Below are 17,948 nucleotides of genomic sequence, written 5' to 3'. Positions count from 1 at the left end.
AGGAGAAATATGTAAGGAAGATCTTTTTTCCCCTAACACCCTGTGAATGCGTCGCCTTTTCTAGTCAAATGACAGAACAAAACACTCAAAAAAGTATCACGAAAAAAACCCTTTGTATTTTAAAATTAAACAAACCATGATCAAAATAATGCTTCATACTATACAACACAATAACTTAAGTGTTCTTTGTACAGTAAATACAAAAACAGGAGAAAATTACATTTTTTTTTCCTGTGTTCAATCTGTCTATTGTTCTACTTCTTTATAGCTTTTTCTGCAACAAGATCATATTTAAATCCAATCTGAAGTAGATTTTTCTCTTTGAAAATGACATGCTGGGGCCACTGGAGATAGAAAAAAAAAGAGAAATTTCCACCACAAAACCTGGAAATTCCTGAGTTTAAAAGTCAAAAATTTGCTAGAAAAAAAATCTGAGATTGATCTCAGTTTTTTTTTTTTAGAAAAACAAAAATTTGACATCTGAAACTGAAATTTCCAAGTTTTTTTCCTCCAATATAAAAATTTCTGAGTTTTTTTTCTAGCAAAATTTCAACATTTCTGTGAATCTCAAAATCTGAGTTTTCTGAAGGAAATTTCTTTTTTTTCCTACAATGGTCCCAATGTACTGTCATATGCAGCAGTGCTAGTAATAGAGCAGAATAAAAATAAAAAATAATAAGAGAAAATCTTTACCATTTCTTTTTTTTTATTATTTACAAAAAAAATGTTGAAACTTTGATCTAAAAATAAAAAAAGCAACACTAAGATAAAATGAACTCACTCGGGCAGAAAGTCCGTTCCGCTCAGCTTGTCACAGTGGATTACTGATCATAAAAAAATCTATGAATATTACTGATTAAATGTTTTTCCGTCTATATTTTCCTGCCTTCCTGTGGAGTGTTAACACTGACTGAGAAATGTAAAAAAGGGAAATTTGATCTTCCTTCTGCATGGCTCCTGCTTATCGACCTGATTTCACGCTTCTGGCAAAATATGATTTCAGATAATTTTATCAGGCTTGTTTTATCTTCAAGCACTTATTTAAACAGATAAAACACTCTATTTAACCAAAGCAGCAATACTAAAAGGAAATAGCTGAATCCTCACAAAATCTGTGAGATGTCCCACTTTTCCTTTTGAAAGCTACTTTAAAGTCGAACGTTTAAGCTGAAAACATGGTTGCTGTTCCGTCCAGCTGTCCTCCTCAGGAGGCTGAAGGAACTCCACAGCTCAGCAGTGAAAGACTTGCAGTCAGTGGTTCCTGAATGCGTTCCAGCAGATTGGGGCTCCTGCCTACTTCCTCTTCCTGCCCCGGCCTCGGCGGCCCCGCCCTGACGAGGGGCCCGCTCCGTCCGGGCCCAGGGCGCCGTCCGCCTGGCCGGCCGGGATGTTGATGTGGCCCTCCTGGATTTCGCTGCGGGCCTCGGAGGACAGCTGTTCGATCTTCTGCTGCGTCTCCAGGTAGAACATCACGTCTCTCAGCTGCTCCTGCAGCTCCGTTATCACCACGTCCTTTCGCTCGCCTGCAGCACGTTTCAATAAAGCACAGAAAAATGATCTGTTTAAATATTAATAACAGACAGGCTTTGGTTTTTTATTTATTACGGGGATGCTGCAGGTTTTCACAAACTCAAATTTAAGACCTTTTTAAGACCGCTATGAAATTTAAGACCCAAATCGCCACAGAAACCTACAAAATAAAATTGTATATTTCATATAGTAGCAGTGCTGAGCTTTTTTGCACAGAATGAACGTAATATTTTATAGGTTTTTAACAGAAGTGAGCAAGTGTCGTCCAGCTAACTGGCGATAAATGGACACATACACATGATGGATGCAAAAAAGCTCGCTAGCTAGCAAGGGTATACTAGCGTCTAGTTAGCGGTAGCCTCAACCGCCTTGAGTTACAGAACAGAAGTTCAATGTCTGCGTGTGACTCAAATGTTTGAGTGACAGAAAAGCCCCATGGAGAAAAAAACTACATAGAACATACGAGATTAAAAAGTTCTGCCACAAAGACCATTGTTTAGCTAACAACCATGCTAATTGTGGCAATAATTAAACACGACAGAAATTAAGACCTGTGATTAACGTATTTTAGGCCAACTAACATAAAAAAAAACGAATTTAAGACATTTTAAGGCTTTAACTTCAGATACATTAATTTAAGACTTTTAAAGCTGTGCGGACAGCGTGTGTTAGCAGAGGACTACAGAGATATTGACTGGCTGGTCAGAAACCAAGAACAACTGAATGCACAGTTGCTATGCAATGACAGGTCACGTTAACAAAACCCCTCTTTTAGCTAACGATCCTAACCATGCAAACTGTGCTGATAAGATGCTGAACTACATACTCATTTACTCTCTTTTTAAAACAGTTGAACATTGATTCTGGATGCATCTTAACAGCATTCATCCTACAACTATGACCATCGTTCTAAAGTCTTACAAAATCTGGAAACTGGCAATCAGCCATTCATTTCTGATCAGTTCTGATTAAATGTAGGAGTAGCAGGAATTTACAAAAACCCCTTTGCATATTAAGACCATTTTATGATGACACAACCTCAGTAGGAGGGACGTCTTTTGATCAAATATGTGTCATCATGACAAGGACTGAGGTAAGACGGACGCTTTCCGTTATTACTAAAGATTACATTTCACTTGGTTTTACAGAAATCCATAACAGTTAGTCATATTCAGTACATTAGCCTTTACTTCTGTTAATTATGACAAATTTTCACTTACAGCCAATGAAAACACCACATTTAAGGTCATAATATTTCATCAGACCAAAAAAAACAATACTTTCAATACAGAAATGTGGATTTGATCAAAATGTGGTTTTTAATATGCTACCAGAACACATATTCAAATTTTCTAAAGATGACTGAACTTTTACAAATGATACTTGATGCAATTTTAACAACAAACATAACTGAATAATTAGCTTCCCTATCTTGTTTCTAGAGGGAAACATTTCTCGCCGTTCTACAAATCGCATCGACATCTGCAGTAAAAACAGACGGGATCAGAGAGGGGACAAAACCCCTTCGAAAGCCCCGGTTTGAAATCCCCGAACCAGCATTAACATCAAAATTATACTAGGAGAAAAGCTGATGTTCGTTCAGACAGTTCGCATTCCCCATTTTAAAAACCCCCAAAACAAAACGCTTCTATAGATGGTGATTCGTGCAAAGTGGGAAAGTCCAGAAAAATGAGCGCTGCAGCTGGGCTGGGTGATGTAGTTCCTTCCTGGTTTGATAAGCGGCACCTCACATGAGGAAGCTAACGGCCGACACTTTCAGATCGAGGAAGGGAGTGTTAGCAGTAGCACTGACCCTCCCACGGCCACATTAGAGTCAACACACTCACTCTGGTTAATGGGTGTTAAAGTGTGTGTGTTGGTCGGCTAGAACAGAGAAATGCTGTTGTTACAGAAGCAAACATCAGTGGATGCAGTCAGTACTTTAGGTCAGTTAGCTAACCTGCCAAGAATAATAAGCACCGCCTTAATGCCAACATACATTTCGACACATGCAAGGGAATCAAAGTGGTTCATAATTTCCACACAAACATGAGCTTACTTCTTAATAATTTTAAGATTTTTTAAATGTAGTAAAAGTTATTTTTAAAACAGATGACAGATCTGTGCAAACCACAAACTCCTCTTCACGAATCACCTTTGGTTGACCTGCTGGAGTCACTGGGGTGTGTGTGTGTGTGTGTGTGTGTGTGTGTGTGTGTGTGTGTGTGTGTGTGTGTGTGTGTTGGTGTGCTTTCAGAGAAAGCAGCAGGGATAAAGTGATCAAAGAGGAGTGGCAACATGTCAGCAGAGAGGAATCTGGTATTTAGATAAAAAAAATATTCTGTCTCCTCCTCTCCAGGTCAGGGTTTGCATCAGATTCAATACGATTAGATTAGACATGCTGGAAGACTAGAGTGACAGACGAATTGAAAAACCTATTCCCCCCCTCGCCTGTGGTGGCGCTGCAAAAATAACCACTGAGGGAAATGACACAAAAACCTCTGAAGAAGACACTGAGTTCAACTTCCTTCTTCACAAAATGTAAACAAAAATGGAGTGGCATTGGATTTTAGCAGCCGTAGCAATTTCTCCAGCTAGCGCTAGAACCCCACGTTTGTTTTGGTATTGACCCAGAATGCCCTGCTGTAGTCCACTTCCTGCTTTTGGAGCAGACTCCAGAGTTCACTTTAATCGAACCAAGACGACCAGAGGGTTAGGGTTATTTTTTTTGGTGTGCATTAGAGTTCGATTACACAGTCACTCCTCCCCAAACAAACCGGACCGAAAAAAAGAAGTAGTACTCCTATCTGTGGTGAACATAAAAACAAACCAACAGAGTTGCGTGTTCACTCTGGGTTTTTGAACACCCAGAATTGATCTGCACTAAGTTCTAAAAGCTTAAATCCATGCAGACGTGTCAACTGATCTAAGAAAATCCAAATGAACTGTTTTCATGTCCGGTACATCAGACTCCCAATTTGCCATGGATGTAACCCTGCCCGTTGCCAAGCATGGATTCAGCTTGTTTCACAAGAATCTCAGCTCAACGGAGTGTTTTCCTGGAAAGACGGGTCTAGAATGCCATCACACCTGCTTTCCCTGTGTACGACCCTTTGGGGGTGGACATGGGTCAGCTCCAGGGTTGTCGCTGTAAAACTCCTCTCTCCGACACATTCCTGTCACCGTTTCCACATCTATTCAACTATTAGAGTAGTGAATATTAGTGACACCAATATTCACTATTGGTGTCACAGAACCAAAAACTAGAGGTCTTCTAAAGGGTTGTTTGCCAACCCTGGTCCTCGAGGCACAGTGGCCTGCATGTTTTAGGCGTTTCCTTGCTTCAGCCCAGCTAATTTCAATTGATGGCTGATAAAAAGGCATTAGTTGAACAGCAGCCAGTTGAATCAGGCACATTACAGCAGAGAAACATCTATAACATAGAGGTCAGTGTGCCTTGAGGACCAGGGCTGGAAAACACGGGTCTAAAGATCTGCTGTTGTTGTATCAACCTATCACATCACTCTGGTGGGACGGGATCAGAGAGGGGACAAAAACCCATTGAAAGAACCAGTTCAAAATCCCTAAAAGTTCAAAATTATTCAAAAAGCTGATGTTTGTTCAGACAGTTTGCATTGCCCAAAATAATACCAGATAGATGGTGATTCGTGCAAAGTGGGAAAGTCCAGAAAAGCGCTGCAGCTGGGCTGGTGATGTAGTTCCTTTCTGGTTTGATAAGCGGCGCCTCACATGAGGAAGCTAATGGTCACTCGGTCACGTGGAAACGCATGACCGAGCGTGCATTTCCACATTCTGTTAATAGCCGTTTATATGATTTGCAAATGGCTATTGTAAATACAAATCAATTGTCTTGGACATCATTTGTCTATTTACAATAAGTGATGCCTAGCCTGGCGGGGGGCAAGTAAAGGTGGCCTGCCAGGCTTAAACACATACGGGGGGAGGGTCCGGTGTTTAGAGCCACCTTTCATTAGCAGTAAGTGGAACACTGATCAACATATTTGATGTGTGATTAATTTGATGATGGCTTTTGACAAAATGTAATGTTTATTGCTTGTTTCATGATTAGTTACTGCATTATGTTTTGAAGGTGAAAAGCACTTTGAACTGTCTTATTGCTCAAATGTGCTAAACAAATAAACTTGACTGACTTGACTTCTAATGGACTGAAAACTTGTATACTTGCTCTAGAGTGGAGCTACAACTTTGCACCTTCCACTGATTACTCAGCTTCCTACTCTTATGCCTAATTTGTCAGATCCTGCAAAACATCCCATGATAGCTGCAGAACAGAGTGCTACTGAATAAATAAAAACAATGTTTTTCACTTGAGCTAGCCGCTGTTGGTTGTGTTGTGTTTTCAAAGCCGTCCTGACAGATGCTTTTGGAGTATGACAGCATGCTGCTGCTGCTACTTAGCAGGACATGAGCAATCCTCACTCCTTACATGTTGGAGGAAAAACAAATGGCTTTCGAAGCTCGTCCGAGGAAACCTTACATGAGCAGCAGAAGAAAGGTCGTGACATGGGAGTGAATACTCAAAGATAAGATTTGTGAGCTGCATGAAAGGCTTGTTTGACTTCTAAAGGATGACCTCCGACAACTCGGGCGCAACAAAAGAAACATTACGAGGCCATTATTTACAGGGAAGCTGCAGCGGTTATGAGAGGACCATAAAGTCTGAAAGGGAAGGTCCCAATCCACAGAGGGAGGATGTGTAGAGAGGGAGCTTTGTCTGAAGGCTTCCTGTAATAAAAACCCAGAGGTCGAAGGAAAACTACTGGTACGCCAACTCACAGGTAGACTGAAAACATTGCAGAGCTGAACAAAATAACGGTGGGACTAAAAAAAAACAATGTTACTCCAGAAGGTTAGCACCTCAAGCCATTTATTCTAACAAGAAAGGAGAATCTGCCTCATAAAGACTCATTCCTCCTCTTCACCCGCTTGCAGACGGCCATCACACTCAGTTATAGCTGCGGCTTGGTTGTGTTGCAGTAATTTGCATCTCATTTGCAAATGTGGCCACGTAAAGAGGAAGTAGTAGTAGACAGCGAGGCCGAGCGTGCGTTTCCATATTCTGTCAAAAATAAATCATTCTGTTCTAGCTGGCATTTCTAAAGGGTCCTGGCAGAGGAGCAGCTGATCGGGAACAAACAGGATAACAATGAGCGCAAGAACTTATTTGATTATGTAAACCAGCCTAAACATTTCCCAGCAGTCATTTCTCTTAGCATAGCGCTCTCCACGGCCCACCGTTTGTTCCACAGAGAGAGAAAGTTCATCTGAAAATGAGTTGGTCACACATGGAAAAAATAAACTACGGCCGTCAATAGAACCACTTTTGGCTGCTGTAATGTGTAGGTAGTCATCTTCCATCAGATCTCGTCAGTCACTCAAATTGTCGTGGAGGAAATTCCCCCGGCTCTTCTTTAGAACATCGCCTCAGTCATTCTAATGTGATACAATGTATATTATTTAACGACTGTAAATCTGTATTCTCTGTGATCTCCTCCAGAAGCAGACATGCAAGCTGTTATTGGAGTCGCAGCAACATGTCCGCTAATCCGCTAATAGCGGGGCTATTTTTTCGTTTAGCGCTTTAGCTAACTTTGATAACCATTAGGGCACATAGCTTCCCCTAAATAGAAGTTTCTTAATAAATTCTATTGCGCTAATTTACTTTGCTGTTTTGTAAACTTTTAGCTGAATAAAGTTTGACATCTGTGTTGAAGTTTTGGTTCTAGACCAGGGGTGGGCACTCCTGGTCCTCGAGGGCCGGTGTCCTGCAACTCTTAGATGTCTCCCTGGTCCAACACACCTGAATCCAACAGCTGAATCTCCTCCTAAGTGCAGTCAAGTTCTCCAGAGTCCTGTTAACGACCTCATTATTTGACTCAGGTGTGTTGAAGTAGAGATGCATCTAAAAGTTGCAGGACACCGGCCCTCGAGGACCAGGAGTGCCCACCCCTGTTCTAGACTGTTCTCCTATCCCCCCTCCCAAAGCTTTATTTCTAACAAGAAACGTACAGCGACAAAATAAAACAAAGTAGAGAGCAAAATATAAAACATAAGTACAACATCTAAGTGCCTTAAAACATGTAAATTATAATGTCAAATTAAATTGGTGCCCTAGGTGTGTAGTCTTTTAAGGGAAGATACTGTATGCTTTGAGTTGAAGTTAGCGCTTTAGCATTTTCGCAACAAATATTGTATTGGTGTAGTGCGTTAGCTTTAGCTTCTGCTAAATAAGGTTTTGGTGTAACATTTTAGCGTTAGCTTCTGCTAAATAACATGTTGGTGTAGTGTTTTAGTGTTAGCTTCTGACAATAACATTTTGGTGTAGTGTTTCAGCGTTAGCTTCTGCTATATAACATGTTGGTGTAGTGTTTCAGCGTTAGCTTCTGCTATATAACATGTTGGTGTAGTGCTTTAGCGTTAGCTTCTGCTATATAACATGTTGGTGTAGTGCTTTAGCGTTAGCTTCTGCTATATAACATGTTGGTGTAGTGTTTCAGCGTTAGCTTCTGCTATATAACATGTTGGTGTAGTGCTTTAGCGTTAGCTTCTGCTATATAACATGTTGGTGTAGTGTTTTAGCGTTAGCTTCTGCTAAATAACATGTTGGTGTAGTGCTTTAGTATTAGCTTCTGCTAAATAACATGTTGGTGTAGTGCTTTAGTATTAGCTTCTGCTAAATAACATGTTGGTGTAGTGTTTTAGTATTAGCTTCTGCTAAATAACATGTTGGTGTAGTGCTTTAGTATTAGCTTCTGCTAAATAACATGTTGGTGTAGTGTTTTAGTATTAGCTTCTGCTAAATAACATGTTGATGTAATGTTTTAGCGATAGCTTCTGCTAAAAAACATGCCGGTGTAGTGTTTTAGCATTGGATGAAATATTTACCGTTAGAAGAAAGAGACCCCTGTTTTGCAGAGACAAAAGTAGTGGACAATATACTCATGAGGAGACGTGGAAACTGAAGTAATACTAGAGGACAGACGTCACTGAGGCAGAAATGTGGATGAAGCTCCATGACTTACCGCTCTCTTTTCCTTTGCGTTCCTCCTCGGCCAGCTGGGCTTGCAGCTGCGTCTGGTTGGCTCTCAGGCAGCGGTTCATCTCCTGCTCCTCCTTCAGCTCCTGGCTCAGCTTCAGCACTCGACCGTTGAGCTGAGTGCACCTGAAAGAGTCCGATACGTAAAGACTGTGGCTTTGCCACTTCATCCTTAGAAAACAAGCATGGCTGGAAAAGAGCCGTTTTCCTTTAACACTATGATTAACAGCAGGACTTTCAGATTTTTGCTGCAAGAAAATATTGTGACAATATTGTGATGAATGCAATACAGGGAAACGGCAGTCAGGTTAGACCAGATATTGGCGTTTCTTTGGAATTGACATTCCTTTAGTTTCTCAGTAAAGACTGTTGGTAAATCTACTGAAATGTGTGTTTTTGTAAGAAGTGAAGTAGCAGCTGAACAGTCACAAAACCATGGCAACAAGATACAATAATGTGCTTAGTCGTGATGACTCAATTATTGAAATAATCGTCAGCTAATTTAATAATTGATTAATCGTTTATTGGAAGAACGGCACACTCAGAACTGTAATTAAGCTAAAACTGTACAAAAATATATACATTTTCTATTTAACACTATAAATAAACTAGTCTGTAAAAATATTCTACCTGGAACTTCAAGTGGCCATTTTAGTTTCCCCTGGTTCAAATTCTGTAAAAAACGTCTAACATCTTATGCTTTCTAGCTATTAATAGGTTAATCCAAAAAATAATTACCAGATTATTTCTACACTATATTGATGTCAAGTCAAACGGAAACTTTCTAGCTGCAGATTCATCCTTAGCTACAAATGATCAAGTGTACAATAAAGGAAAGCTTTTACTGAATTTTCGGGAACTAAATGTTTCATTTTCTTATTTAAAAAATGAATTGAATTTGTTTATTTGCATCTTTTATGTATTTGTAATATTGTATAAAATAAACTTAAGTGGTTAAATAAAAACATAAAAATCTGCAGTGTGCCAGTTGTTTTATCTGATTAATAGTCAGAATAACTGATTACTAATATAATCACTAGTTGCAAGCCTGAATACATGAGCTCACATTGTACACACACACACACACACACACACACACACACACACACACACACACACACACACACACACTCTCTCCCCATTTAAAAAGACAAACCTACTTCTTCTCTAAGCTCTGCTTCTCTTTGCTTATTTCTCCGAATCGCTGCTCCAGGTTGTCGCAGCGCTCCAGGGTCTCCTTAAACTTCGCCTTCATGTTGTTGATCTGAGAGCAGAATCGAAGAGTTTGGATCCAGAACTCACGACCTGACACGACACCAAGACACGTTGTTGCTCCTCTACCTCGTCGGCCGTCTCCTTCTCCAGATGAACGATCTTGTTCTCCCAGTAGATCCTCTGGGACTCCAGCTGGCTGGTCAGCAGGTAGGAGTACTGCAGACGGAGGCGGACCGTTGGGATCTGTCCGGGCTCATTCAGAGGAACCGAATCTCATCTAAAAAAAAAGACTGCTTACCTCCAACTGGAGAGCATCTATTTTCTCATCTTGGCAAGTGTCTCCTTCGCACTCAAACTGCACCATCTTCCCGTCGGTCTTACTGGCCACCAGGCGGTGCACGTAGTTATCTGCATTACACAGAGTTACACAGCGATCACTACAGGAAGGCTTTTCTCTTTTAGGCCAAAACACCTAGGAAAATCATCGTTGGGACAACTGTTGATCCTCCTAGCGATTTAAAAAACAAAAAGTAACTAAAGCATTTTTAAAACTCATTCTCAACCTTTCTTCAGTTGATCAGAAATGGCTGATTCCGTGACACCATGCATCTCTGGGTCACCAGGACCCACATCTGTCTCACCACCACAGTAAGAGAGCAGGATGGAAGGAGAGGCTTAAAAAAAAAAAGAGCCCCCCAAAACTTAGTGAAGAATGGGATCTTGGTGTTATCAAGTCTCCATGACAACCATTGGAAGCTCTGTATGTGCCAAGTGGAGCAAGGTTAAGATTACCTACCATCATAAATGTAAACATATTTAGTATGCAAAACTCTACTGAGACTTTAAGTGGAACTGTGAGCTTTGGCCAGTTGAGGCCAAGGCAGGAAACTCTGCCCACATCAGGCGCTTTTCATGAAACATAAAAGAAATGAAACATAATGAGCTGAAAACACCAACTGGAAGCTAAGGTTGTACAAATTACATGTGATCTTTAAGATATTAATTATACAGTGAGGCTGAAATCATTAATCAGCTTAGTGGTGATTAATCTATTCTTGAAATAATGATCGATTAATTTAGTGATCAAATAATTGTTCATCGGATAATAGTATAAAAAAAGGCCATCTGCCGAGAGAACAACACAGTTACAGCAGTAATAAAGGCAAAAGTCAACAAAATATGTATAAATTTTGCATTTAACATAAAAAACTTTGTAAATATGTTCTACCCAAAAACAGAACAAATTCTGTGAAAAGTAGGTTTTTAGGTGTAGAAATGATCAAACATACGTTAAAGGAATGTGTCATTATTGGATTTAAGGCAATCAAATATTTGTTTAACTATTTTTAAAAAAGAAAAAAAATTGCATTTTTAATATTGGACAAAATAGGCTTAATGAAAGAAATGAAAAATCTGCCAGATGTGGCAATAATTTTTATCCGATTAATCGATCAATCACCAGAATAATCGATTAGTAAAATAATCGCTTGTTTCAGTTTAATAAATCTGCAGAATGGAAGAGTGAAAAAACATATTCACCATTTAAAGTGGTTGATTGTTTTATTCTGCAAAACAATGAACTAAAATATCCACTTTATATCAAGTGAAGCATCAGGTTCACTGTTAGCTTCTTTTAATCCCAACTTGCTAGTTTGGGTTGAACCAGTAAGAACTGATCCGTGTTTGTGGCAGACAGGTAAGAAAAACAGAAGCACTCTGATTAATCGATTACTACAATAATTGGTAGCTGCAGTCCTACTTGTGTGGTTAAATGTTCTCCATGCACTATGATTCTACACTCAGACACAGAATAAAACAGAGGGAGGACATAATAATGAGTAATTACTTATAATGCCCATAATAATGACGTGAAAATAATTAAACAATAATAAACTAAAATCACATGGAGCTGTTGCCCTGTTCTGGTTTACAGTTTATCTGTAAGTTAGTCATTCCACTCTAAATGAAAACAAAGATTCCCTTTTTGAAAATTTTAGGGTTTCTTCTGCCCCCTTGTGGACAAAATTCATTACAGCAACAACGGAAATGGTTTCCCATTGATAAACCTCCTCCTTTGCAGTCGCCACCCTGTTTTCCCACACAAACCCGGTCATCAAAGGTGCCGTACCTCCAGCGTAGTCCCACACACGGTGATTTGTGAGCTGCATGGCGTAGGTGTGCTGCGTTTCCTCAAAGTGCTTGTAGGCATGACGACTGACGTAGCGCCCGCAGCCGATGTGCCCGCAGATCAAACAGATCCACAGGTTCTGCAGGGAAAAAAAAACCAAAACAAACAGAATAATTAAAAGAAAAGTTCAATAAACAACATCAGTCAGGTGTGACGTTCTCAGAGAGTGATTGGTCACCTCCTGCACGCCGCACTCAAAGCATTTGTTCTCTTCCACCGGCTCTGGCGTCTGACAGTACCGACACACCGGACACCTAGAAAACACACAGCGCACTCAGCTGAGGTCAAAGGTCCTTTGTGAAACAGAAAAACACACACAGCAGAACAAACGCGTCACACAAAGCTGAGAGAGACGTCCAGAATCACGCGGAAACACAGAGCGGAGACAATCAGAGAAACGCAGCCGAACCGGCACCGAGAAACTGACTGAAGAACAAACATGGAGGATGGAAACGAGTCAGGTAAAAAAAACAAACAAACAAAAAAAAAAATGATTAACAGCTTTCAGATCGAAACGTTAACCGAGTGTTAAACAACGTTTCGGAGAAGGAAGGGTTGTGTGTTCGACTCACGAGGCGTCTTCCCACCGCTGGAGACACTGGCTGTGAAAGCTGTGGTTGCAGAGGGTGGTGAGGACGCCGTTGACCGACTCGTCCATCCTCTCCAGGCACACGGTGCACTTCGGCAGCTCGGTCAGCTCCATCACCGGCAGGCTGGCTCCCTGAGGCAGAACAGACGGGAAGAGGAGAAGTATGGAGGAATTAAATGTACAGAGGAAGGAGAGACCAGGAAAGGTTGACGGTCAGGGTCGAGACGTTAGTAAAGACTAGTTTTGTTTGAAATAAAGCTGAAATGTTAAATACGGACACAACAAATTCATCTGGAAAAACAAACCACAAATCCAAACAAAAATAACGTTGAGACAAAGTAAACTATTCCAGTAACTATTTCACTAAACGATAATATTGTTGCTCTGAGGCCATTTTCAAGTATTGATAATAATGCAAGTTTGCTCTCTCAAAAACAAACATACTTTCATTTTATATAGAACATTTAACACTGGAACTTGAAGATATTCGAAATATTCAAAATAAAACGAGCAAAAACCTGGGATGCACCAATAGCTTTACAACTTTCATTTGTTCAGTCAGTGAAATTGAGATTATAACACCCAATGCAAAATAAACAATCAAAATTTTAACAAAAACAGCGTCAAAATCTGATTACAATAAACCTTCCAAATGGTTCAGAAAGTGCAAGTAGGAATTCTAAAAATAATGTAAAGTAAAGAATCAATCACGCTGCTGCTCAGAGCACAAAGCATAGAACTAGACTGAATAGATCTGCCCTTATGGATGGGGCTCATTGTCACCAATACCTGATCTACAATTTTTAATTTTTTTCAGTATCAGGACCGATACAGATATTAATATCATATCGGTGCAACAATAAACAAAATGGAAATAATAAAAAAAAACACACACACACACACACACACACACAACCAAACCATAAATAAAATGGACTGTGACGCCAAACTAGACAAATTTTTCCTTCAAAAAATATGAATTATCATTTGAACTTTTTATGCGCTTGATTCTGTGCTTACTGGAAAAAATTCCCAGAAACGTTGTTCACCTGCAGCCAAGCGACTCTCCCACATGGTTCAGTGATTAAGGTCGGAGGTCAAGAAGCCACAGAGCTTACCTGGCCTTGACCTTTGAGCCCAAAGCTCTGCATGTCTGAGCCGTCCGTCTGTCCAAACACGCGCCACCTTAAACTGACGGCTCACTAACAGACCTCTGAGCCACTGGCCTTGTGGGAATTTGTTCTTGGAATTAGAGCAACGCAGCAGGTTCAGAAGGAAACGACGAGCATTCTTACGTCCTCAGACTTTATGACCTCCGCTCGCTCCACGTAGACCAGCTGGCACACTGCTTCCTCGATGGAGTTGAACTGGCGTCCGTTGCAGGCCGTGTAGAAGCTGTCGGCGTCGCCCTGGGAGACGCAAAGCAGACGGCGTGTCGAGAAAAAAGGTCGAGTCACGGCTCAGTGACCTGGAGCGGCAGAGGCGCTCCTGATTGGCTGATCCGACTTCCAGAATGTTAATAATGCTCACCAAAATAAATCAAAATAAGAGTAGTGGAATATATTTACAGACTGGAAGATTCTGCTTTGCTATGTTATATTACAAGAAATACATTTAAATGTTGCAAATGCTAAAATTAAATTTCTATTTAAATTAAAAAAAATAAACATTTTATTGCCCCAAATGCAACAACGCGGAGCTGCTTTGCTAATTTGTTGTCTGGTTTTCTGGATTAACCCATTAACAACCAGACGGAAAAAAGATTTTTAACAGCAGACGGAGTTACCTGAGAGGAGAATTTGATGAGAACCATGTACTGGTTGGGAGTGGAGTCCCGTATGATCTTCATGTGCTCCATGACGTCGTTGAACGGAGCCATGAGCTTCATGAGGTCGTGGCTGGTCATGGTGGCCGGCACGGTCAGGATGCACACCATGGCGCTGCGCCGCACGTCTTCAGTCAGCGACGTCATCTTACTGCGGCCAGATTGGACAAAAAAAAAGGCGTTTTACATTCACAAAAAGATTGATTTATGTATTTTAATGCTGTATTTGTAGTAATTAAGGAGAGCAGCAGGACATCCCAGTTCACATCAAGCTTACGGGTTGTGACAGATTTGAAAAAACTTGAATATCCAGAGTTCTTAGTGCCTTACAATCAATTAAAACGTAAAATACAAAAATGACACATCAGCCATGAATTTACAGCAAAGAATGACATGCAGGAAGAGGGACACGAGGATAAAACATAGTAAGGAAACAAGAAATAAAAAGGAAAGACGGAAAGAATTGAGGAAATAAGGAAGAAACTAAAAATAAGCTATGAAAAAACATTAAAAACTAAGGAAAATAGAAGGAAACAAGGAAGGCACTAAGGAAACAAGCAAATAACTTAGGAAAGAAGAAAAAATTAGCAAGAAACTAATGGAAGAAGGAAACTAGGAAAAAATTAAGGAAAGAACAAGACAACTAAGGAAATAGGTGAGGAACTAAAGTAGAAGGAATCAAATAAGAAAAGAAGATAGGAAAACAAGGAACTGAGGAAAGATAGAAGGAAAGAAGGAGAGAGGAAAGACAGAAGGAAGGACACAAAATAAGAAGTAAGTCAAAGAAGATAAGGAAGAACAAAAAAGATGAAAAAAGGATGGAAATAAGAGAGAATGAGGAAAAACAAAGGAGAGATAAAGGTAAGATGGAAGGAAGGATATCAGAAAGGCAGAAAAAAAGAGAGGAGCTGTTTAGACAATGGGATCCTGGACTGGAAATAAAATCCCTTCTCTTTTCTTTTTTCCTCCATAGTTATCCAGATGTGAAAAATACTGAAATTAAACTCCATCGTCTTCCAGGCTGGAGGCAGACGGAACCCAGTATCCGTTTTCTGAACGTGTCCGATCAGGACCCACAACCACTCACTTGGTCTTGTAGAGGTGCATGATGCCATGGACGATCTCCACCGACGGATTCCCGCTGAAGAAGGAGATCTGTTCTGGTAGCTGCTTGGAGGGCGAGTCCGGAGCCGCCTGCGAGGCGCCGCTGGTCTCCTGGGAAACTGGGGTCTCAGTCTGCGCACTCTGAGGACTGCTGCTTCCTTCGTCACTTCTTGCTGCACGAGGAAAGAAACGTCAATCAGAGGCAGCGACCATGGTCTGTTGAAAATCATAAAAGTGTGATCAGTTCTGGATCTAACGTTACACAAAGACTCAGAACCAAGCATGAGTCACTTAAAGCCCTCCATCAGCAGTAGGTTCTGAAAGTGAGGTGTGTTTACAGTTGCTGTCAATTAGATTTAGGAGAGGAAGATGATGAAGGATTCTACGGGTAGTTATGCCCAAAGAACAAAACATGAGATTCTAAAAATCTCCAGGAAGCTTTTAGTTCAAGTTTTTACTTGACGGCATTTACTTGATGGAAAGTGGCAGCTGCCAGAACACCTGCATCGACATCCCGCAAAACAGCAGCAGCTCTTTCGCCCCAGTGTCAGCTGCCGGGATGCGGACACCGGAAGTGCCGTTACCACCAACTGCGCTTGCCGTCTCTCCTGTGGTTTGTGGCACCAAGACATGGGCAGGAGGCTGGTCAGGTCCGTCAAAAAGCTACAAAGCTCCACAGAATGGACTCGTTTTGCCCAACTCTTCCCAGAGACAGTAAAATGGATGGAACCCCTTCTCGGAACCATTTCTGTGTTGTGACAGAGCGCAATACTCTGCTAAAACAGGCACGTTTCCTTCATAGAGTGTACATCTAACAATGTTTAGGTTGGTGGTTTGTGTCGAGGTAAAAATTAAGCACAAGGAGCAGCAACATGTTCCCAGCTCTTCATATGTATAAAGGCTTACCTGAGGCGGGCTCATAGGTTTCTATCACCATGTCCCCCACGGATCTGCTGCCCATATGCTGGTGCAGGATGGCTGCTCGCTCCAGCTCACTCTTCCCACTCAGGGCATGTTTGGCTAAACCGAGACTTTTTTCCCGGAGCTCCTCCTCGGACATGCCTTCAACTGGAGGTGAAACAAACGGCATCATCTCGGCACAAACCCCCCCCTCAACATTAAACCAAGCACAACACCCAGGCCAAGCGAAGCAGCGCTGCTTCTACTGTCGCTGCTGGTTAGTCTTTAGCTCAGCACGAACTTTCAAAATAGAAGCTCGGAAATGCTCACTCACCAGCAGAGTATTGAAAACCTCGTGGAAAAGGAGACCGGTCGGCTATTTCCAGACGGATAACAACCAGCGAAACACTCATGTGTTAAAAGGGAAAGAGAGCAGTTTAACAGAAACAAAAACAAACAGCTGACAGCTGAGCTAGCTCCACAAGGCTAGCTGGATGACTAGCAGTTCACTTTGCGCCCCCAAAACTATCAGCTTAGAGCAACAAAAAAAAGAAGAAAATAGATCGAATATCTTTTTTTAGTTTAGCCAAACAATGTATTAACTTCCCTGCTTTTAAATGTAAACATTATATTAGTGTTATGACGTTCAACTACCTAAACTTCAGCTAGGTGGTTTAATGCTAGAGGGATCCAATTCTTCCTCTACACCACAAAAAGCTACGGAATGATTTGGTGCCCCCTACTGGTAAGGAGGCACCAAATTATAAGATACTCAACTCAAATTCGCTCGCGAAAAAAGAAAAAAAAAAACAACTCCTAGAAAGTTGCTGGGGAGGAGAGGAGGAAAAAGTAAAAAAAAAAAAAATGTCAAACCCAAAGAGGTTTAAAAATGATTAAGAATCTTCCAAATGTCGGATATTTGTCTGACAAATTAAATATCTCAGAAAAACATTTAGTAATTTTTCACAGCAGACTCAACTCAAGTTTATGAGCTGCGTAAAAATTAGTTCAAGTCATATAAGTTATTTAACAGCATCCTGCAAAAGTACTCAACTTTGAACTTTTTCCATTTCTATCAAGTTTGACAGAAATCGTCACATCCACTGAATTCAGTGGACTTCATGTAGCAGACCAACAATGGAGAACACGATTCTAAATTAGAGAAAATTTTATGCGGCTTTAAAATGTCCTTGCGTATAAAACCCGTCACACAATCCTACAACAATACTAAACATGCAGTACATTGGAATGGTATATATCAAAGCATGATTTTGTTGGAACAGCCCAGCTAAAGTCAGGAAATAAAATAAATTCAGAATCTGACATTCTAATAGGTTGCAAAGAATGTGTTTGCTTTGTTTGTCTGGCACATCAAACCCAGAAATTGTCAGCATCTTAATATGATGGGGTAAATCATCTTTTGCCAAAAAAAAAAAAAAAAAACCTCACTTGGTAAAAAATGAAAAATGACTTGGGCCATAACTTTATGAAGGTAACAATATAATCAGAAAATGTGAAA

The 17,948-nt window shown here is 40.7% G+C and overlaps 1 protein-coding gene across 1 annotated transcript; it reads right to left on the bottom strand.

The window, feature by feature from the left end:
- Positions 1-535: 535 nt before the first annotated feature.
- Positions 536-17,172, bottom strand: brap (BRCA1 associated protein). The gene is made up of 13 exons (XM_005815074.2): positions 16,764-17,172; positions 16,436-16,597; positions 15,513-15,702; positions 14,387-14,576; positions 13,896-14,009; positions 12,584-12,732; positions 12,190-12,265; positions 11,952-12,090; positions 10,122-10,231; positions 9,950-10,039; positions 9,769-9,872; positions 8,595-8,734; positions 536-1,523 (listed from the first exon to the last, which is right to left on the bottom strand). The coding sequence occupies exons 1-13, from the start codon at positions 16,840-16,842 to the stop codon at positions 1,294-1,296; spliced, it is 1,773 nt and encodes a 590-aa protein (XP_005815131.2). The 5' UTR covers positions 16,843-17,172; the 3' UTR covers positions 536-1,293.
- Between the last annotated feature and the right edge of the window lie 776 nt (positions 17,173-17,948).

This window comes from Xiphophorus maculatus, chromosome 8, assembly GCF_002775205.1.
Source record: "Xiphophorus maculatus strain JP 163 A chromosome 8, X_maculatus-5.0-male, whole genome shotgun sequence".
Classification (NCBI taxonomy): Eukaryota; Metazoa; Chordata; class Actinopteri; order Cyprinodontiformes; family Poeciliidae; genus Xiphophorus; species Xiphophorus maculatus.
The sequence above is the reverse complement of the archived record's forward strand: the minus strand, read 5'-3'. Positions and strand labels throughout refer to the sequence as shown.

What these genes read in the sequence shown, in the direction of transcription:
- brap (XM_005815074.2), bottom strand. Translation starts at nt 16,842, where the DNA reads ATGAGTGTTTCGCTGGTTGTTATCCGTCTGGAAATAGCCGACCGGTCT. An exon ending in AGGTCATAAAGTCTGAGGAC is followed by an intron (nt 12,733 to 13,895) that starts GTAAGAATGCTC and finishes GTTCTGCCTCAG; the next exon opens with GGAGCCAGCCTGCCGGTGAT. An exon ending in AAGCAGAGCTTAGAGAAGAA is followed by an intron (nt 8,735 to 9,768) that starts GTAGGTTTGTCT and finishes GGACTCTTTCAG; the next exon opens with GTGCACTCAGCTCAACGGTC.